Source organism: Mustela nivalis (genome assembly GCF_964662115.1).
Source record: "Mustela nivalis genome assembly, chromosome: 15".
NCBI classification, from domain to species: Eukaryota; Metazoa; Chordata; class Mammalia; order Carnivora; family Mustelidae; genus Mustela; species Mustela nivalis.
This window is the reverse complement of record NC_139034.1, coordinates 7,326,916-7,348,597: the sequence shown is the minus strand read 5'-3', so window position 1 is coordinate 7,348,597 and position 21,682 is coordinate 7,326,916. Positions and strand designations below refer to the sequence as shown.

The following is a 21,682-nucleotide window of genomic DNA, read 5'->3' as shown; positions in this document are numbered from 1 at the left end:
TGTGCTGATACTCAGAGTACCCCACTGCACCCAGGAGCGGGTCCTGCTTGGGAGGATGTCATCCTAGTGTCTGTCCTCGTGACAGTCCTTGCTGCTTCTCCATTTGTAATCTTGTCAACCTCTTACAGGTCCTTGGGGAATAAGGTTCTTTGCTGCGGGTTATGTTGAACACCTCAAGGTTAATATGGGTCATGTTTTAGTTTTACTCTCTAATGGTGTCACTTTTTAAAAATTTTATTTAAATTCAATTAGTGAACATACAGTGTATAGTGTATTATTAGGTTCAGAAGTAGAGGTCAGTGACTCATCAGTTGTGTATCACACCGGTGCTCATTGTATCAGGTGCCCTCCTTAATGCCCATCACCCAGTTACGCCATCCCCCTGCCCGCCACCCCTCCAGCAGCCCTCAGTTTGTTTCCTATGGTTAGGAGTCTCTTATGGTTCCTCTCCCTCTCTGATTTTGTCTTATTTTATTTTTCGCTCCCTTCCCCTATCCTCCTAGGGAAGTCATACGATAATTGTCTTTCTCTGATTGACTTATTTCACCTGTTTTGAATGTTTGTCATGTCTGTTCCTAAATCCAGGAATGGAAATTTCAGAAAATCAAAAGAAACTCGCCATGTTAAATGCTCAAAAGGCGGGACATGGAAAGTCAAAAGGTAAGTTCTGAAGAAGGCTTCGTCGTCTTATCTTCTTCATGCGAGTCAGTATGGGAATTAAAAGCAGGGAGAATGAAGTCATTAGCACGCTGATGATCAGCTCCCGACAAAGGAGAGACGTACGGTTGAAACTCAGAATGATAGGGATCAACTCCCCCCCACCCAGTAGGTGGTTTAGACTAGTCTGCATTTGGGTTTAGGGTGAGTATGCTTCAGTATATGCTGACATTTGAACATGAGCCTGTAAGATGTGTTTTGAACTGGTTGCCGAAGAGCTTCTACACCTCCCTACCCTGAGGTCGTGCTGGCGTTCTTCCTCGGGCCAGCCAGCTCACCAGTCCAAGGCAACCCAGCAGCTCTTGTGTGTTTCGGGCATGCATGGAGGAAATCTCCAGCCTCAAAGTGCTTATCAGTGCAGGCTGCATTCTAGCGTAAGTAAGAAAAAAGGGTCCAAAAGTCCAGTAGATCAAGAAATGAGCTGGAAAGAAAACACACTAGCTTATTTAGAGCAACGAATCTGTACTCTGCATGCACAGTAGATTGCCTGATGGCTACTGAAGATGACCGGTGCTCACTCAGGTCACACCTCATTCGTTGTCCGGATGAGCAAAAAAATATTTTATTCATTTTTTTTATAGCACTGATAATAACACGTGATCTCACCGAATGGAAATAAAATAATAAGTATTTTTATTCCAAAAATATTTGTTATATTTTTAGAACCTTTTCTTCAGATTGACTTCCTACTCTTAAGAACAATTTATCCTCTGAAGTGTGTCCCACTCAGGATTTTCATAACCAAAAGTGCAAAAACAAGACCAGTTAAGCCCAGGATGATGTGCCATCAGCCGAGGGCCAAGAAGAATTCATGACCAAAACAACCCTCAGTGTTCCATTCCCCTGTTCAGAGGCAGAATCCACCCCCCCCACCCCCCCACTAAGTGATAAGTACCTTTGAGGAGGAAAAAACCCAACTCTTGTTCTTTTTTTTGGATCTCCACATCAGTAGCAGGTGACCAGTAAATACCCATTTGTTAGAGTGTATCAGTTTGTGTCGGCATCTGCCAGAAGTCACTGGCTCAGCAGCTAGGCACCTGAATGGAGGGAACATGTGTGGTGGTGGTCGCCTGCTGGGCACCTCTCAGCAGGGAAGGCCGAGAGAGTCTTGTGGCGGGTCAGGGCCAGGATGCCCTCTGGACTGAGTCCTGGCTCACTCTAGGACCCACGCTCTTTCCTCCTGTCACTCGGACTTTCACAGTTAGCTTGCAGTCCTGGAGCTCAGTGTCCCAGGTCTTCTCATTACCTCAGTGCAGATTTGAAAACCTATTCCAGTGAAACCATTTCGATTATGCGATTCAGTTCGGGGGCCTGTTTTCAGCACGTTACTTATATGAGCTCTTAATTCTCACAGCAGCTGGTAGGTGCTGTTATGTTGGCTCTTAGGTGTACTTTGGGTTCATATGAATTAAGAATCAGCTAAGAACTCAAGTCTTGGTGCTGTTTTTCCCTTCCGGCTAACGAGTGATGCTGGGTCCATGTTCCACCCTTCTCCCCTCTCGAGTTAGGCTACAGCGGATGCCCCGTGGCCCCGCCGCACCAGAACCTGCACCCCCTTCACCAGCGCCACGTCACCGTGCCCACCAGCGTCCCCCAGCAGCAGGTGTTTGCCCTGGCAGAGCCCAAGAGGAAGCCGTCGCTCTTCTGGCACACGTTCAACAAACTCACGCCTTTCAAGAAATGAAAACCGGAGGCCACACGTTGGCTGAGGTGTCTGTAAAGAGGAGAACCATTTCTGTTTCTCTGTGCTCAACCCAGTGCTGAGAATTTCTTTCGGGGACCGGTGAAGAATAGAAGTCTTGGACGTGACCGAGGTGCCTCTGAAGACCCAGCCTCCTCCTAGGAAGGGAGACGGAGTCCTGACGCATGGCCTTGATGTCCATGAGACCACTCTGGGCCCTGTGCCAAGATGGCTGGGCTGCAGGAACCAGTGACCTGCTCTGCGGTGATGCTGAGTCTGGGCATCACTGATGATGGGCGCACGCCCTGTTGCTGTTCCTGAGGAGGGACTCGGTGACAATGCCACTTTGGCACGTGGATTCAAAGGGGACAGTCATGATGGGGTTGGTACAGTAGCGTCTCACAGCATGGACAAGCTGTTCCTGTCTTCACAGTATTAGGCGACTTAGCGCCTCAGTGCAGATGGCCGTGGTGTCCCCTGGTGTCCTCTGAATTGTTACCAAGTGGTAGTGCCAGCTTCCCCTGGCAAGATGCGTCCCCTACAGGCTAGAGGGAGAAGCGTGATGAATCCCTTCTGGGGAACACGGTCCGGGGGACTTCAGCATCCTGAAGATGCAGCTGCTTTCCAGGGAGAAAGTGTGAAATCCTGCCACAGGGTAAACTGCCCTTAAGGCAGGTCCCTTCCTGCTGGTGTGTACAGCATGTAACTCCATGGGCAGAAGTCACACCTATGTGCACGTCGTGACCTAAGGAATTAATCAGACCTATCCATTTGCAATATAGAAACCCATTTATTTTAATTATCTGATACAAACGAAACATGCACATGCATCCGTGGAAGGACATCTCAGAGCTCAGTGTGCTTTCCCACCAGTAGTTTCTGGAGTTCCCACCAGAATAAGTAATTAAGTTACAGTGACCTGAACATTCCACCAAGAAAACACGTGGTTCAGAGCAGCCCACCTTCCTCAGGATTCGAAGCTGACTTTGTTGCGTAAGCCCCAATGGTCGTGCTAACCCCACTCTTATTAATCTGTCAGGAGGGTTCTGAAGATTCATTCTTTATTAAGAGACCTTAACAATACATCTAGACTCAGACATAGCAGTCTGTTCTAACGAAGGCCACATGGGCTGATATCTGGCGATAGTAATCTCCTCGTTGTCTATATTGTAAGTGTTGATGAAAATAACTTTTAAATATGTCTGGAGACAAGTTCTGCAAGGAAGAGGCCTTTTAAATGTACTTAGTGCACTGGATGGGGATATTGTCATCCACACTTTGGTTTTCTATGTGAGAATCCCCTTTTTGTACACTACTCAGAGTCCTGTTTTCCAGTAGGCCTGTGCTGGAGAATAAACAAACCTGTAACGTCCTAGACAAAGGTAGAAACTGTACCTCCAGGCGTCTGGTCCCTCCTCCTTCACCCCCACCATCCCCCTACCCAGGGCCGGTCCCGAAGGAGGTGACATCCCACATCAAGAAGACCTAATTCTGGACATCTGGGTGGGCCTTCGAGCATTACCTGGAAATGTTGTCAGGTCTGCCCCCATGATGTGCTCACTTGGACGTAGGACGGCTACAAGGTGGTGCTGCCCTGGGCTCCCTGATACCCAGTGTCCCAGGATAGAGGCTGCTTCTCTGAGGAAGCTTCCAGGAGGTGCTGTGGCTCCGAGTGTAAGAGCGCGCACATGCGTGCGTGTGTGTGTGTGTGTATACATACACTTGTTTCTTTTGTGGATAGACCTCTCGATTTTAGTTGCATTTATATAACTGACCTAAAATTTTTACCAAGAGCATATAATGACCTATTTTGAAAATTACACTTAAAATGCTTTTTGTGGACCCGTCAGCAATAACTAGGAGTCTCTGTGCTAAACAGAGTTGTTTGTATATGCAATAATTTTGAATATTTTTTTAATACAAGAAAATTAGGGAAGAAAAGAGAACCATTTGCCTATGTCCCATTTTCAGTGAGGAGTCAATTCAAGTAAAGAACCACTTCGTGGGCTTCCATTTACTAATGTTTCCTAAGGTGCAATGAAGTGATTTAAGTTCTGTGACCAGTCCCACTGTATTTCCTATCAGAGCCCTGACTTCTGGTTGCCACCTGTCCCTCCCGGGACTCTCCAGAAATAGCAGGAAGCTCGGGCACCGGCGCCTGGACAGTGCCCAGCGCCGCCCCCGTGAGCTCCATGCAGGGTTGGGGGGGGGGTCATTTGATCGCAACCCACCCTGAGTAGGTTCTGCTTGGCCTTCTCTGGTGATTTTGAAAAATGAGAACATTTTTTAAGAAGGTAGAATGCCTTTTACTTCTTTTAAATCTGTTTATCTAGTTTGAGTTTTATTACCAGACGCACGAGTTTAGTAAAGAATAGATGGCTCAGTATTCTAATTTTAGATTTGCCCACTTTCCTTCTTGATGTAAGTCCTGTGCTCCACTTGCAAAGAACACGAGAGAAATAAACCAAGAGCCCCCAAATGGATTTTGTATGGATTTCTTGGGAATCTTGTTTTCTCCCTTTTTCCTCATTTTAACCTCGTATTGCATAATGCAGATGCCCCCACAATACACAAACACGCACTCTGTCTGTCACACACACACACACACAAAGATAGCAAAACGTTTTGACAAATCTCAATTTATTATTTATGTTTCAGAACCTGTTGGAAGACAGTTGAAATGGCCTTGGCCTTGGGTCAAAATCAACCTTCTCGATTTTCATCGTACCTAAAGTGCACAACCTTGCAATAAATCGTAAACTGTCATAAAATGGAATGTTTATAAAATCTTAGAGAAATTGCATCCTTCGTCCTTGGCCTGCAAGTAAGCAAAAGGTTGGCAGCAATGTGCCAGAGCTTTTCCTGGGGGACCCTTCTTGCTAGGTTGTTTTTTTGGTTTTTTGTTTGTTTTCAGAAGCTCTCCTCTTTTCCCCTCGTAGATCTGATTTTGTCATTGAAAACATTTCATCCCTGTCTGCACGAATATGTTTCTGAATACGTTGTACATTTTTATACCTAATCCAGACGAAGACCAACTCCATGCCTGTTCAGAAAATGCCCTCAATCCTACACCACTGTTGTCTGGACACAAAGCAGAAGTGCATTTAATTCACTTTGTATCACAATAGAAGTCTTCTGTAAAAGCCATGATTCAGTATTTATCTGCTGGAAAACTCACCATGCCCAAACTGCTGATATTTCTCAATACACATCAAGTTAGTTACCTAGCCAGAATAGAAGAGCCTGATTACCTGGAGTTAAGGAGAAAATTGCTGTCTTGTTATTTTATGGAAGATGGGAGAAACCGATGTGTCCCTCACAGGACAGCACTAACAAGTGTGGGTACACGTCCTTCTATGGCTGACAGGCCAGGGATGCTGGCCACAGATCAGCTGGGTCCAACTTCTCAAAAACATTGGTCCCTATAAGCTTAACTGACACATGTTCTTATTCAAATTCCACTTGACTAATGCTCTTATTCTCAGGAGGCTTGCAGTGACAGTAGAGCTCAAACGGTTTTGAGAAGAGTAAGTAGCAACTCTCTGAACTTAAAAGGAAAAACCCAGAAACTTACATATTTGATGCAAATGTTTTTAGCTAGAACATTCTGTAATTTAATAATTGGTCTTTTTGTAAATAATAGCATCAGCTGCATTTAACTTAACTATTTTGCAGCTTTTAATAACCTTTTCCTTGAACTTAACTCAACATCAAGACAATGTTAAGTCACATGCCAGCTTCAAAACTGATGAATTTGCTGTTGACAGCTGAAGTATGTTGTACAAGACTGCTATAACTTGACATGTATTTCTGTTGAATGAAGTTTTTGTAAAAAAAAAAAATTTACAATGTTATTTGAATGATTTCTTGTAAATGCTGTGAATCTATATTTGTTGTTTTGTATCTGTATATTAAAGTTAATTTGCCAAACTGGTTCCAGTAATGCATCTGAGTAGTAAAATAAGACCATATATATATATATATATATATATATATATATATACTTTTTTTTTTTTCTTTTAATTAAAAAAAAATTTTTTTTATGTAGAGAGTGAGTGCTAGGTGGGTTTCTGGCATTTCAAGCTCATTTCCTGTCTGGACATTGATAGACTTCCTTTCAGTAAAAGGACGAGCAGGCTTAAGCCAGTAGACAGGTATGGAAGAAAGGGCTCCCAGTGAAAAAAGTCACCATGGCTTGGAGAAAGCCAAACCCAAAGTGCTAAGGCCCCCCTCTGTTCTCTAGACGGGGACGGTAGATGAACCGCACATGCCTTTGTATACACTCTTCATTTCAGAGCTGCTGCCCTGGTGGAGATGAGGCCACTTCAACCAGGAGGTTGGCTGCTTACCCTTTGGGGGCAGGGAACATAGAATTTCCGTCTCTAATTAACAGCTCAGAGAAGTTGAGTAAATAGCCCATTGTTTGCTGTGACTGTAATCAGGAAAGTATTCCTATGAAGGTTGCCAAGCAGCAGTCCCCATGTTTGTTTACTCTAAACGTCCACCTACTTCCCAAACTGATCTGCTCCCCCTCCTTGGGCTGCCCTGGTAGAGGGGTTGGCTTAGGGGTGAGGAGGGGAAGAGGGAGCGCTGGGAACCTGAAAGCTTGACGCTCAAGGGTGGCTTCCAGGGACCATGCCGGTGCCCTATGTTGGAAGGGGTGCAAAGAGGGCAGTGGAAACTTTCTAGAAGAGCCGAGGGGGTGACGACCTCTCATGTCAGCCACCTGCTCTGTGCACTGGGGAAGCAAGCTGAAATGAGTAATCCTCCGTAGGAGCATGTGGTCAGAGGGAGACAGGAACATAAAGGTGTCGGCAACATTTTCAGCGTGAATTACGCAACACTAGGGGTGTGTGCAAGTTACATGGGCTTCAGCGTTCTGGGAGCCGAGTCTTCTCATCTGGTGTCAGGGAAGGAAGGTAGCCCGGGAGGCGAGGCCCGAGCAGCATCCCGGAGGAGTAACCCAGCGCGGCAGGGCCCCTGGGTGTGTCGCTTGAATCCACGTGCTACACTTGTGTGAGAAGCCTCCGTGGTGGAAGTTGGATCCCGAAGACTCTGCCAACCAGGATGAGATGCTAGGGTTTCATTGTGTAGGGAAAGAATTGAAGGCAAGGGAAGCTGTGCCCAAATTTGCCCCAGAGCTCATGCCAGTGGCAGAAGAAAGCGTGGATTGAAAACCAGAGGCAGGAGACGACCGGGGAGATGGTGTCCAGCAAAGAGACCGTGGGAAGGGAGGGGAGGTTGGATGCGAAGGCTGTGCAGCCACGGCCACAGCCCTTGGGAGGAGATGTGGTTCCCAAGTTCTGCCTTGGGGGTGATGCTGGGGTTGATGGCCAGCTGCTGGCACCATCCACCCATCCAGGGACGGCGGGCCCTGTGCGACGGTCTGGTCCCACCTGTGGGGTGTGCAATGCCCCGTGCAGCCCCAGGGAGAGGTGGGAGTGGGAGAGGCCGGTGGAAAGGAAGCAGAGAGCAGACAGGCGAAGGAGAGGATCCACCCAGGAACGACCCCAGAGAGCGACCAGGCAGAGGAAGGCAGCAGGGAAGAAGCTGGGGATAGAGAAGGAGGAAGATAAGGATGACGTGGGCAGGGGAGGCCAGCAAAACTAGAAAGGAAGGATTGTCAGCTGCTGTTCCCTCCCACTGAGGAAGGACTGAGGGTGTCTTGGTGCTTCAGGGATCAAGAGTCGAGCCTAATAACGGGCTGGTGGAAGAGAAACCGGCTCTGCTAAGGTCACTGAATTAAATCCTGCCACTTCCGTGTGACGCTGGGACTGCTTCGCCTGTGGGCCAGATGAGGACATGGAGGCATGGCAAGTAGAGAGGGGTCTCCTCCGTTCAGTGGGACTTGCCCTACACCCGCATACCCCATTCTCTGTGTGGCCTCTGCAACCCAACTAGGTTCTCTGAGTTGGTTCTCAATACAGCGTTGAGTACATTTGTCCTCCTGATGTTATTTTTAAGATCCATGTTCAGGTCCATGTTTCTTGACTCTGATCGGGAAAAATTAAAAATTGTTACAAGGCATTAAAAAAAAAAATCACATCATACTCCCCTCAATGGCAGATGGAGTGTGTGTGCGTGTGTGTGTGTGTGTAGAGACGAGCATGAAATTCTAATGTTACACAAGTGTCTAAAATCAAAGGACCTCCACAGAAGTGTGAGAGAGACAGTTAAATGATGTCCGTTCCAATGGTCTAGAGTTCAGATAACCTGTTTGTCTTCGGTTTTTGTCCTGTTGGCCCATGATGGGCCCAAGGTCAGTAGGAAGACTGCTCAAGCAAAGGTACAAACATTACTTTCCAGGAAGACACCTGCTGTGTAGATTCCTTCTTCCAGAATACTCGAAAGTGTACCCTGCTTTCTCCCTTTTTGGAGAAAGACGGAGGGGAAAGGAGCTAAGTTTTCTGAACTGGTAACAGAAGAAGATGCTACCAGACTCCAGTGTGGCTGCAATTTTTGAAGTTCTTCCAAGACATCTTGTGCCTTACTCTGTTCCCTCCCCTTCCTGCTGTTTTGCAGATAGACCCCCTAGGGAATTGTGTGGCAGGAAGACGTGATTCTATTTAGTTAGCCCTAGATTCCTGGTCTGTGCCGCACCTGGGTGCAGCCTGCAGCCCCGGGGGTCAGGTAAGTGCACTAGGAAACAACTTCTTTAAATTCAGTTTCAGGCATCAGAGTCCGAAAACGGCTCTCCCATTTCTGGCGTGCGATGATCCTGCTTAATTATTTGCAAAATAGGCAGATTCTACAGAGCTATGGGTAGGCAAGGAGCAAGCTGGTCTCAAAATTCATTCTTGAGGAAGAGAGTGGACAGGAGATAAAAGCAGATTTTGAAGTTCTGCGGGAACACTGCAGACTGGCTGGGAGCTTTCTTGACGCTGTCGAAGAAATGGTAAGAGTAGCAGACTTGGAGGGAGCTTTCTAGAGAAGCTGGCAGATTCTTTGGCACAAACGGCAGTGTGTACATTTTTATATTTATGACTATACTAATTTACAAGGTGTAGCTTAAAAACGAGCCCCTCCACGAATGTTGAAGAAGAAATACATGGAATGTACGATGGGTAGGGCGTGTGGAAGAAAACGTACTCGAGGGGAAACAACTTGCGATGTTTAGATCCTTAAACTGTCGAATCTGGGAGGGATGACAGGGCTTATTCCAGCCCTTGAATTCGAGGCACAGAGGCAGAGGCTCAGAGGCTGGGAGACCCACTGCAGCTCAGCTGGCCTCTGGCAGGTTTTTCAGTGAATGAAGTAACCTTTTATCAAGAAATTCAGTAGTGAGGGAGCCATCTAGGTCAAGCATAGGAGAAACAACCAGAAATCAGAAGTTAACTAAATAAGGACCTATGGGGGGAAGGCGGGGTGGAGGTTGTCTAACTCCGAAGCCCTTGCGGTCTGTAAGCCTCTGCTCGGAACCCTGTCGGCGTGTCAGGTTTATGAGATCCCAGCAGAAGGCCAGGGTCTTTTGTCCCGTGAACTTGACGTTCAGCAGAGGGATTGCCTCTGTCTGAGGCAGGGACTGTTCTCCGTTTTAATCTGTTGCCTGAAGGGCTGTATATGGAGGGAGTGCTGGCTAGTCTGACGACTGGGCTGACTGCCCAAGTCCACACACCTCCCTCCCTTTGGATGAGTGCTCAAACCTTTCACAGCAGGAGCCTTGTGTTAGTCAAGATGTGGGCTTAGCAGCAGGGAAAAGAGACCCCAAATCACAACTGCTCAAGCAAGTTTGTATTATACTTCTCTTTCTTACTTTTCTTTCTTTCTTTCTTACTTTTCTTTCTTTCTTTCAAGATTTTATTTATTTAGAAAAAGAGAGCACAAGCAGGGACAGTGGCGGAGGTAGAGGGAGAAGCAGGCTCCCCGCTGAGCCAGAAGTCTGACACGGGGCTCCATCCCAGGACCCCAGGATCATGACTGAGCCAAAGCAGACACTTAACTGAATGAGCCAGCCAGGTGCCCCTCGACTTCTCTCTCATGTCGGGGATGGGCTGGTAGGTGAGGTCTGATCTGTGCTATCATCAGTCACTAGAACTTTTCTACCTCTAAAGTGTTGGCCTCCTTCAAGGACTCCAAGATGTCTCAGCTATGCCCAGTCCAGCCATGGGAAGGGGAAAGGCACCCAGGGAGGGACAGCCCTTCCCTTTAAGGCTGTGGTCCTTACACAGATGCCTCTTGTTCAGTTCCCACTGGCCCAAATCTAGTTTCTATTTTATTTTTTAAGATTTCATTTATTTATTTGAGAGAGAGAGCACAAGCAGAGGGAGTGGCAGAGGTAGAAGGAGAAGCAGACTTCCTGCCAAATGAGGAACCCCATATGGGGCTCGATCCCAGGACTCTGGGATCATGACCTAAGCCGAAGGCAGACGCTTAAACGACTAAGCCACCCAGGGGCCCCACATCTAGTTTCACTGTATTATCTGGGCTGCCGCAAGGGAGGCTGGGAAGTGTCCACTGTGGGCAGCCACATGCCATCTGAAATTTCTATTACCAGGAGCAAGGAGAGGAGTGGTGTTGGAAAAACTAGCAATCTCCACCAAAGGCACTGACACGGATTAGAATTAACACCCAGTCACATCCCCAAGTGATGCTTCGTACCCAGCTGGAGCCAGGATATTTCTTTCAAAAGCTCTTTTTCTCTTTCTTTTAAAATCATTCCACAAATATTTGCCTGTGATGTACTGAAAATAAGCAAGTGAGAAGATGCTATTGCTATCTTCAATATGCTAATAACATAGCGTGGCACCAAATAAGTGATCCCAGTGTAGTGTAGCATGGAGAACAGATGGGGGTGTTCCAACTAAGAGAAGAGGGAGGGGGAGGAGAGAAGGAAGGTGGGGCTTCCTAGCTCCAGTGCATTCTGGGGCAACACCAGACCTAGCAATTAAAGGCTGAGTATATCAACTGTACTTGAACTAAGGAAACTGGGGATCCAATTCATGGCTTTGTGAAACAAAAAATGTACCTTTTTATTTTATTATATTAATTAATTAATTAGTTATTAAAGATTTTATTTATTTATTTGCCAGACAGAGAGGGGGTGGGGAAGCAGGCTCCCCGCTGAGCAGAGAGCCCGATGTGGGACTCGATCCCAGGACCTTGAGATCATGACCAGAGCTGAAGGCAGAGGCTTTAACCCACTGAGCCCCCAGGCACACTGTACCTTTTTATTTTTATGGGTAAAGTATTAATACAATGTTTACTATACACCTCCCTGGTGCAAGCCCTCATGTCCCTCTTCTCAGTTTTCTTATTAGAGACAGTGCCGCCGCTCATCGCACTACATATCTGGGAGCAAAGCATATTCAGTTATTCAAAATAATTTACTGAAGTTTGCCTTCATGCTAGGCACACGGTATAAACAAATATATAAAACTAGAGAAAGAAATTGCAGAAGGATAAATGCTTGTTTTTATCTTAGTTCTTCTCCAGCTGGAGGACAAAATGGAGTTTTATCTTAATTTGACACTTTTATGATCTTGTGATCTTTGTATTATTGGAATAATTGTAGCACACATTATTTTAAAAATTAAAAAGGAAAGATTTGGACCCCTGGGCAGAGGTTGGTCTGTGGCATTCAGATTCGACTACTACCAGTCACTTCTGAGTTAAACAGAAGAGGATGGTGGAGATTATTTATGGAATTTGGCTCTAAGAAAACAACTCAATTTCCTGAGATGGCGTAAGTTTGTGACTTCAAAGGGAAACATCTGTATTTCCTTTTCCAAAAGTACTTTATTTGCATCAAAATGGACCCTGTGATATTTTGGTGCTTCCATAAGATGGCGACATAATCCTTCAGATGGCAAATCTTGCTGGTTTAAAAAATGTAGATCTAGAAATATTTTAAGACACAGTAAAAAAGCATTTTTTAAAAAAAGAAAAATTCTCATAACCCCACCATTCTAAAACAACCATGTTCACTTGGGTATGCTTGCTCCTAGTTTTTGTCACTATGCATACATAATTACATAGGTACACTCATCACATGCATGGCATTTTTTTTTTTAAGATTTTTTTTATATGTCAGAGAGTGCGCCGCACAAACAGGGGAGCAGCAAGCAGAGGGAGAAGCAGGCCCCCCGCTAAACAAGGAGCCCGAGGCAGGACTCAATCCCAGAACCCTGGGATCATGACCTGAGCCGAAGATAGACACAACCAAAACTGAGCCACCCAGGCACCCCGTGCATGGCATTTTAGTCTCCTTTTTGAAAATTCAGCACAACGTAGATTTTTTACCTGTTTCTACGTGCATTACATACTTATTACAGTGGTCACATAATATTCTATGAACCACTTAGGGTCACACGTTATGTGGTATACGTTTTTTCACTATTACAGATAATGCTGTGCTTAATATCTTCGGCACACAAATTTTGGATTATTAAGAATTTTCGGGATGAGATCACCGTGTTTAAGATGACTTTTCTCTTTAGCTTTCCGAAGGACTGGACAGAGGTCCTTTGCCTTCAGCACTGTATGAGAGTCCAGGTTCTGACCTGCTGCCCTAGCCCATGTCACTGTTTTTCTACGTCCTAACTTATACCTGCCACCACACATTCATTTCATTCGATACATATTTATCAACACATGGACCCATGCTTAATACGAGTACTGGGAATACAGTAAGGAGGAAAGTACAGTCAGATGGAGAGCCAGATTTTTAGTCCATGAGCAGAGATGTAAGCCCCACTACGGTTCCACGAAAGGGATGCGGTGCCCCTTCCTGGGGAGATTTGATGTCATCGAGAGGGTCCCCTGAGTCCCTGTGCACACTAGCCTGGGACCTCGCTGCGTGCTCCCTTTGCCTAGGACACTTGGTCTGGTGAGCTGCTCCTCTCCTTCAGGTCTCACTGTAAACCTCACCACCAGCTTTGCCTCCGCTCCTGACAGGGCTGGAAAGCAAATCGAGAACTCGCAGGGGGACGAGGGGGTGCTTCACGAGCGGGGTGTCCTGTGCTGCATGGGCCCTGAGAATTCTCAGTGGTCTGCCGCAGAAGCAAAACCTTAACTCGAAGAATACGTCTGATCATAGTAGGACTGCTCGGAACGCTTTACTATTTTTCATTCCATTTTATGTGGGTTTTTTTGTGGTAAAATAGACGTGACATACAATTTACTACTTTAGCCACTTTTAAGTGTCAGAAATTCGCATTGTTCAGCTGTCCCCACCCTCCACTTTTGGAACTTTTCCATCTTCCCAAACTGAACACTAGCTCCCACTCCCCCCCCCCCCAGCTGCTGGCCACCAGCATTCTACGTTCTGTCTCCGTGAATGTGACGGCTCTGGGGGCCTCATATAGTGGAATCTTACAGCACTGGTCCTTTTGTGTCTGGCTGATTTCATTTAGCCTAAAGTCTTTAAGGTTCATCCATGTTGTAGGATGTGTCAGAATTTCCCTCCTTTTTAAGGCTGAGTAATGTTCCGCCATCTGTGTACATCAATCACATTTGTTCAACCAGTCATGTGACAGTGGACATGGGGGTGGTTTCCACCTTCGGGCTGTTGTGAATAAGGTGGCTATGAACACGGGTGTACACGTATCTGCTGGAGTCTCTCCTTTCAATTATTTTTCACATCTACCTAGAAGTGGGATCAAATGCTAATTGTTTGCTTTCCTATTGAGAATGTGCTTTTGGGGTGCCTGGATGGCTCAGTTGGTTAAGTGTGTGCCTTCAGTTCAGGGTCCTGGGATCGAGCCCTGCATTGGGCTCCCTGCACAGCGGGAAGCCTTCCTCTCTCTCTCCTACTCCCCCTGCTTGTGTTCCCTCTTTCATTGTCTCTCTCTGTCAAGCAAATAAATTTAATCTTTAAGAAAAGAAAATGTCCTTTCATGCACATTGGGATCAAATTTGATTTTATAGCAGCCTTGTGAGACAAGTGTTAATCTCTTCTCTGGCTCTGAAAAATGGTTTACCCAAAGTGGAGTGATACATGGAACTATCTGACCTGGAACTTGGCTTTCTCCTTGATCATCACCATTAAAAGCGGTCCAGGTCACATGTGTTCCTTCCAAGAACAATGGCCTTCTTCTTCTTCTTTTTTTTTTTTTTTAAGATTTTATTTATTTATTAGAGAGTACAAACAGTGGGGGAGAGGCACAGGGAGAAGCAGACTCCCTGCTGAGCAGGGAGCCTGACACGGGGCTCGATCCCCGGACCCGGGACCCTGACCTGAGCCAAAGGCAGATGCTGAACAGGCTCAGCTACCCAGGTGCCCCAAGCAGTGGCCTTCTGATTGCAAGCAGCTTTGTCTGCTACCAGCTCCTGCCCTTATCTGCCCTGACCATTCTGTCCAAGGTTGACCGGGGCTGGGTCCGGGTCCCACAGCAAGGAAGAGGGGCTGTGTCTGTGGCCCCAGCAACAAAGGCTTCTCCTTTGGGTCTGTGTTTCTCTCCTGCAGTTCAGCTCCAACATCTGAACCATGAGGATCTGGTGGCTCCTGCTTGTCGCTGGAATCTGCACAAGAAACATGAACTCGCAGGACACATGCAGGCAAGGGCACCCTGGCATCCCTGGGAATCCTGGTCACAATGGTTTGCCTGGGAGAGACGGACGAGACGGAGCAAAGGGCGACAAGGGCGAGGCAGGTACTCAACACCTGGGGCTTCGGCTGCCCTTCCGTCTACCCTTCTGTTCCTCTTAGATCTTTGTTCATTCATCACGAGCATAGCCATCACCGGCCTAACCCCACTCCTTCATTCGTGCACCCCTTGCCCAGAAAGCAGGGGCTGGGAGCCTGCTCCAGGTCAGATTCTGGGCAACAGTGCAGGCCCAGACCAACAGGGCCTCCTCTCCATGGATGTTCTCGTCTAGGGGACAACTGGGAGCCATCACCTCGGATACTACAGGCCGTTCTCAGAAGTAGATGACGTTGTAGATCTTTCTGCCTCAGATGGCAGTTATGGTGGGTCTTTGGCGCACAGGGCCTATAGAGAAATCTGATTGCTAAACGTTTAGCAGAGAGTGCCCGGCTGCGGAGCAGGGGAGAGTTATTGCCTTGCCACGCAGTGAGGCAGGTGACGTGGAGTGACAGAGAATACAAAAAGACGGTAACTGAAACCACACAGCGGTACTCAGTTGTGTATGTCCTCTGTTGGAGCCCGTCCCAGGGTTTGGGGATTTGGCGACAGGATCCAGCCTCTAGGGAGGAGATCTGCAAAAGCCAGGCTATGTGAGCAGTTTCCATAACACCAGCTAATAGGCTTGGTTCTTGAATGGGGTTCTTGAGCCTGGGTCTGACCATAGGGTCACCTAGCTGAGACATAAGCAGACTGATCTATCTGGGTGCAGGGAGAAAACACCAAAACTATGGAAACTTTTTTATTTTTAAAAAAGATTTATTTATTTGAGAGAGAGAGAGAGAGCATGAGTCGGTGGAAGAGGGCTAGAGGAGAGGGACAGAGAGTCTCAAGTAGACTCCCCGCTCAGTGTGGAGGCTGACGTGGGGTTCAATCTCAGGACCCTGAGATCTGAGATCAGGACCTGAGCCAAAATCAAGAGTCAGACACTTAACTGATTGAGGTACCCAGGTGCCACTACTATTGACATTTTAAAAGATAAATTAACATGAAGAAAAAAAAAGAGCTTTACAAATATTGGGGTGCCTGGGTGGCTCAGCTGTTAAGCATCTGCCTTTGGATCACGTCATGATCCCAGGGTCCTGAGGTGGAGCCTGCATCAGGCTCCCTGCTCAGCGGGAAGCCTGTTCTTCCTCTCCCACTCCCCCTGTTTGTGTTCTTTCTCTGTCAAATAAATACATAAATAAAAACTTCAAAAAAAAAATTAAGATGTGAATTGACTTGGGTGACTTCACTTGGTCCCTTTGCAGATGGACCTCTACCACTTGAGGCCTGAAATGTGTCCCCCTAGGAGGAGGGGGAGCCTTCACACGCTCATTATCCAACAGTGTACTGTGGTGTATTGTGGTTACGACCCAGCCCAAGGGATTTTCAAATTGTCCTATCAAACTATCACAAACAGATGGGTGCCTAAAATGCTTCTGCAGAAAAATCAAAAATTGGAGATTGATTTGATAATGCAAACATGAAAGAATCCCACGAAAATAGGAGAGCTGTCATCTGTCTTCTTAGTGTGAACTCTTCAACTGTAAGTGAGTAGGAGAAAACAGTGATGAACTAATCAGATCTGACAAGAAGTCTGATGAAAACCTAGAAATTTTTAGGACTTTGGACATATGAATTTATATTTACATTCATTAAAATGAACCTTATCCTCACTGTAAACTTTAGCATGAGATGTCAGTTATTAATAGAAGCACCCCCAATTAATTAGACATTTCAGGACTCTGTGTGGAATGTGACCACAAGCCACTGTCATTTTTCCTCGGCAATACGTTATAGTATGAAAACTTCACTAAACTTGATGATGAACGTTTAGAAGCCTTTTTGATATTTCATAATCATATCAGAAGATTAGATATTCCTCTGACTATATTAACAGTAGTTGAAATAATACACAGAAAGAAACTTCAGGATGGACTAAAATTAATGCTTTGCCAGCAAATACTGTTGGCATATGGATTTTTACAAAGTCTTTGTTAAGATCTGGATAAATGAGTCTTAGAACGAATCACTTACAGGAAGTCCACTCTGTAGGTGAATGAAAGACTAGGTGTTTCTAAGTGTTTCCCAGTTTTTGGCATCTGGTGCTCCAAGGGCTGTGTTGGGGGGCTAGGTGAAGCAGGTGATCACCAACCATCTCTCTAACCACTGCCTTTCAGTCTGCTCTGTGGGGTCTCCAATGGGGACTATGTCCAGCGAGTCCATGCCACTTTTTAGAGTGGCAATAGTCCCGTCCCATTTCTGGGTAGTAATAAGCCCAGTCCAAGTTAATGGCAAAATCTCAATGTCAATGAAACCCATTCTTTCACCCTCCCACTGGGACCACAGTGTGCATGTGTGTGTGATGGGGGTGCACATGTGTGATGTGGGTACATACGTGTGGGTATAATGTGTGTGTACACACACACGATACAACTCTGACTTCATGACTCCTTCATCTTTTGCCTCCAATCCCCTTCCTTACAGCAAGGACTGCCTTTGACTCTAGAGACGTTGACCTATAACATGGAAAGTCAGACCTCAGCCTGCTCTGAGCTTAAAACTCATGTGTAGTAGGCAAAACCTCACTCACCAGAGGTTCCCAATAGTGTCTGCCATGCCAACTTGATCAGTGAGGTTTACCACCATTCTAAGGTGCTGGAGAGATCCTTCCAGAATCCTCCGTTTCATCCCAAATAGCGCCAGGTAACTGTAGTCATCCATGTTTTCATAGGAGGCTAGTGAACCTTCCATTCCATTCTATGCAAGAGAGATAGAAAAAGAGAAGTGAGAAGGCCACCCGGTGCCTTCAATGGTCAGTCACTCTCTGAGTTCCCCTCACAAGAGAAAGACGTCATTGTGATCCTCTGTGCACATACTCCCTTCCTGTCCTGCCTTCCCAGAGCTGGGTGCTTGGGAGATCCACCCAGCGCATTTCATAGTTCACTTCTTGTACACAACTCTGCACCCCTGGTGCTCAGTCATGTGTGCCTCTCTCCATCTGCACTTCTGAGAGGGGCAGTGTGTGTGTTAGGGCTGGGCACACACCCAGGACTCTCCAGTCTAGACTCACGATGGAGACCACTGTCTAGGAAATGTGGAATTAGAACCTGAATTCTTGTTTGTTTTCTTCTCTTCCGCCTAGGAGAACCAGGCCATCCTGGCGGTCCGGGGAAGGATGGAATGACGGGAGAGAAAGGAGAACGAGGTCAGAAGTGGTTTTCATCTTCCCGTGCTCTAATTCCAAGCCATCGGTGACTGAATAACCATTTGGTGCTCAGCAAGGACAAGTCCTTTCCTAGGCTCTGAGGACGATCCAGCAATAAGGGCAAGATTGCTCTTGCTCTCTAGAATCTCAATTCTTTTTCTGTAAGGGGCCAGATCATAAGTAATCTCAGTGTTGCTGACATAGGGTCTTGGTCACAACTGCTATATAAAGTAGCCACAGATACTCTAGTAGTATGTAGGGCTGTGTTCCAGTGAAACTCTATGAAAATGGAAATCTGAATTTTATATAATTTTCATGTAGTACCGAATATTATTTGCGACTATTTAAAAATGCAAACCGTTCTTAGCTTGTGGGCCACATAAACAGGTGGGAGGCTGGATTTGGTTCAAGGGCCGTTGTTCGCTGAAGCCGAGTTTAGTGGATTACATTGAGGAGTGACATTGAATTCTGACTTAGTGCTTCTGGCAAGACTGCATGGAGAAGGTGGCACTGGAACTGGGCCCTGGGGGGTAAGGAGGGCTCTGGTGGTTTTGACTAATGGGGAGAGAGAAGTCACAACAGCAAACACAAATAATCTTCACTTTGTGCTAGGTTGTTCTAAGTGCTCTTCACGTATTGACTCAATACGACAGCCTGTACATGAGGTAGTATCCTTATCCCAATTTTACAGAGGAGGAAACAGAGGGCTAGGTGGCTAATCAGCTTGCCTAATGTCCCATTGTGCCTGCGTGGAGGAGACAGGATTGAAGCCTGGCATTTAACTCCAGACTCCGTGCTCATAACCACTGCTCTCCAGTCGGGGAGGAGGAGATAGGGAAGCACCAAGAATGTATGCACAGTGGGGACCGGGGTCATACAGTCAGTACAGTGGACAGGATGGCCTGGCCAGCAGAGAGCAGTGACTCCCACAATTGAGGAGGACTTTATTCTGTGCTGACTCCCATGAGGAGTTTTGTCAAGGATGTCAAAGAAGTAGGGTGAATTTAGTTAACCAAAAGCAGCCCGAGTTCATCTGCCTTCGGACATTCTTCCCCCTTCCAAAGACAACGTTCTCAAGGATCTACATCGTTTAGTAGTCTGAGTAGTATACTGGGATGGTAGAGATCTGTGATTTCTAATACAAACCACAACACTAACACAGTCGACAGGAGTCAGTTATTTTGCGTATATGCACGTGTGTGTGTGTGTGCGTGCTTGTGTGTGTGTGTGTGCTGTGCACTCATTTTAGGAGTAAATTAATGTTCAGATCCTGAGCAGCTACTGAACCCGGGCACTGCTTTATTTTATTCATATGCTCAACAATGGCAAAGCCAAAGTTGGTTTTATAAGTTGATGTTTCACAAATCATCTTTTCCTTTTTTCTTTCTTTTTCCATCTAGGAGCAGATGGAAAAGTTGAAGCCAAAGGCGTCAAAGGCGATCAAGGCTCACGAGGACCCCCGGGGAAACATGGGCCAAAGGGATTTGTTGGTCCCATGGGAGAGAAAGGTCTCAGGGGAGAGATTGGCCCTCAAGGGCAAAAGGGGGATAAAGGCAGTGTGGGGCCCACTGGCCCGGAAGGGCTAAAGGGCAGCACTGGGCCTTCGGGCCCAATGGGTCTACCTGGCCCCGTGGGCCCCATTGGGAAGCCTGGCCCCAAGGGAGATGCTGGGCCCTTGGGACCCCAGGGAGATCCCGGAGTCCGGGGAATGAGAGGCTGGAAAGGGGACCGAGGCGAGAAAGGGAAAATTGGTGAGACTCCAGTCTTGCCCAAGAGTGCTTTCACGGTGGGGCTCACGGTACTAAGCAAGTTTCCTAGTTCAGATGTGCCCATTAAATTCGATAAGATCCTGTATAATGAGTTCAATCATTACGACGTGGCCACGGGGAAGTTCATTTGCCACATTGCTGGCGTCTATTACTTCACCTACCACATCACCGTTTTCTCCAGGAACGTTCAGGTATCTTTGGTCAAAAATGGGGTGAAGATACTGAACACCAAGGACGGCTACATGAGCTCTGAGGACCAGGCGTCGGGCGGCCTGGTGCTGCCACTGAAGCTGGGGGACGAGGTGTGGCTGCAAGTCGCGGGCGGGGAGAGGTTCAATGGCTTGTTCGCAGATGAGGACGATGACACGACCTTCACAGGCTTCCTTCTATTCGGCAGCCAGTGACGGGGAGACGTGTAGGATCTGCCCCCCTGCCCCCTTCGGAGCTGGCTTGGTGAACAGGTTCTCAGATGGCTCTGCTCTGCGACCCACTCTGATTACTGTAATTGTCATAGAGAGACAACAATAGGAAAGTTATCCTTAAAGCCGGTTTTATGTGACTTACATTGCTGTTTCCAAGAGTAAATTTAAAAATGCTTGCACCAGGGCGCCTGTCGGGGAAGCCTGTGGAACTCAGGGTTGGGAGTTCCAGCCCCACGGTGGGAATAGAGATTAATTAAAAATAAAATCTGGGGGCGCCTGGCTGGCTCAATCAGTAGAGTGTGCCACTCTTGATTTTGGGGTCATGATCTGGAGCCCTACATTGGGTGTGGAGATTACTTAAAAAAAAATCATATAAATAAATAAATGAAATCTTAAAGAATGCTTGCCCTATCAATTATAAGTTACTTATGATTTTCCATCGTTTCTTTTACTGGAAGGGTGCTTTGCATATACATTTCTTCTAGGACTCGTGTTCTGAGGTCATTTTAGTGCTTGGAGGAACCACATCAGGACTTAGCCCTCATCTGAATTTCTGAGGACAGTGGGAGAAAGGAGAGGGAAGTGTTCAAACGTTCACTCCATGTCATAACTAGTCAGAGTCGTAAGCAGGTGACAAGGAGACACCCCAGAGAGCTATGGAACACTCTGCTTGTTTTATAACCTAGGTTTTTACCACCATTCAGTTCAAAAATAGTTGTTTATGAGACCATTCGCCAGACTTGAACCTGCGCTCAGTTCCTGGGACAGCTGTAACAAAGTACCACAGACTGGGGAGTTTAAAACAAGGGCAAGTGATTGTCTCACAGGGCTGGAGGCTAGAAGTCTAAAATCAAGGTGTCAGCACAGCCTCCCTCTGAAGCCTTCGAGGAGGGTTCTACCTTGCTGCTTCCAGCTTCGGGTGGACCCACGCATGGCCTGGCTTGTGGAATCCTCCAGCGCTCCCCCATCCTCACATAGCCACCTTCCCTCCTTGTCTGCTTGTGTGCAAACATCCCTCCCTGATAAGGACACCCGTCATTTGGAATAGGGGCCATCCTAACCTACTGTGACCTTATCTTAACCTGATTACACCTATAAAGACCCTGAGTCCAAATAAAGTCACATTCATAGATACCAAGGCTTAGGACTTCAACATACCTATTTGGGAGACAAGTTCAACCTGTAATAAACTGCTCTGGTTCCCCCCAAATTCTTGATATTCCCCAGTGCCAAATACACTCTCCTTAACCCACATGCATCAACATCAATGCTAAGTCTAAGAATGTCATCTAAAAATCGCCAACTTAAAGTCCTCAGTCTCA

The 21,682-nt window shown here is 46.7% G+C and overlaps 2 protein-coding genes across 15 annotated transcripts in view; both read left to right on the top strand.

The window, feature by feature from the left end:
• Positions 1-6,332, top strand: part of SPATA13 (spermatogenesis associated 13) — a 342,569-nt gene extending 336,237 nt beyond the window's left edge. For 8 of the 13 annotated variants that reach the window (XM_082700184.1, XM_082700187.1, XM_082700185.1 and 5 more), the window contains 2 exons: positions 586-660; positions 2,226-6,332. In XM_082700184.1, the coding sequence (XP_082556310.1) occupies positions 586-660; positions 2,226-2,401 (251 nt within the window). In that variant the 3' untranslated portion in view covers positions 2,402-6,332. The remainder of the gene's footprint in view (positions 1-585; positions 661-2,225) is intronic. The other 5 variants (XR_014303094.1, XR_014303095.1, XR_014303092.1 and 2 more) reach the window with 4 other exon arrangements.
• A 2,615-nt stretch (positions 6,333-8,947) lies between these two features.
• C1QTNF9 (C1q and TNF related 9) lies at positions 8,948-20,725 on the top strand. 2 transcript variants are annotated; one of them, XM_082700217.1, is made up of 4 exons: positions 8,948-9,028; positions 14,802-14,988; positions 18,107-18,169; positions 19,570-20,725. In XM_082700217.1, the coding sequence occupies exons 2-4, from the start codon at positions 14,823-14,825 to the stop codon at positions 20,340-20,342; spliced, it is 1,002 nt and encodes a 333-aa protein (XP_082556343.1). In that variant the 5' UTR covers positions 8,948-9,028; positions 14,802-14,822; the 3' UTR covers positions 20,343-20,725. The 2 variants fall into 2 exon arrangements, with proteins under 2 accessions (XP_082556343.1, XP_082556344.1); XM_082700218.1 differs by lacking the exon at positions 8,948-9,028 and adding an exon at positions 9,216-9,293.
• The last annotated feature ends 957 nt before the right edge of the window (positions 20,726-21,682 follow it).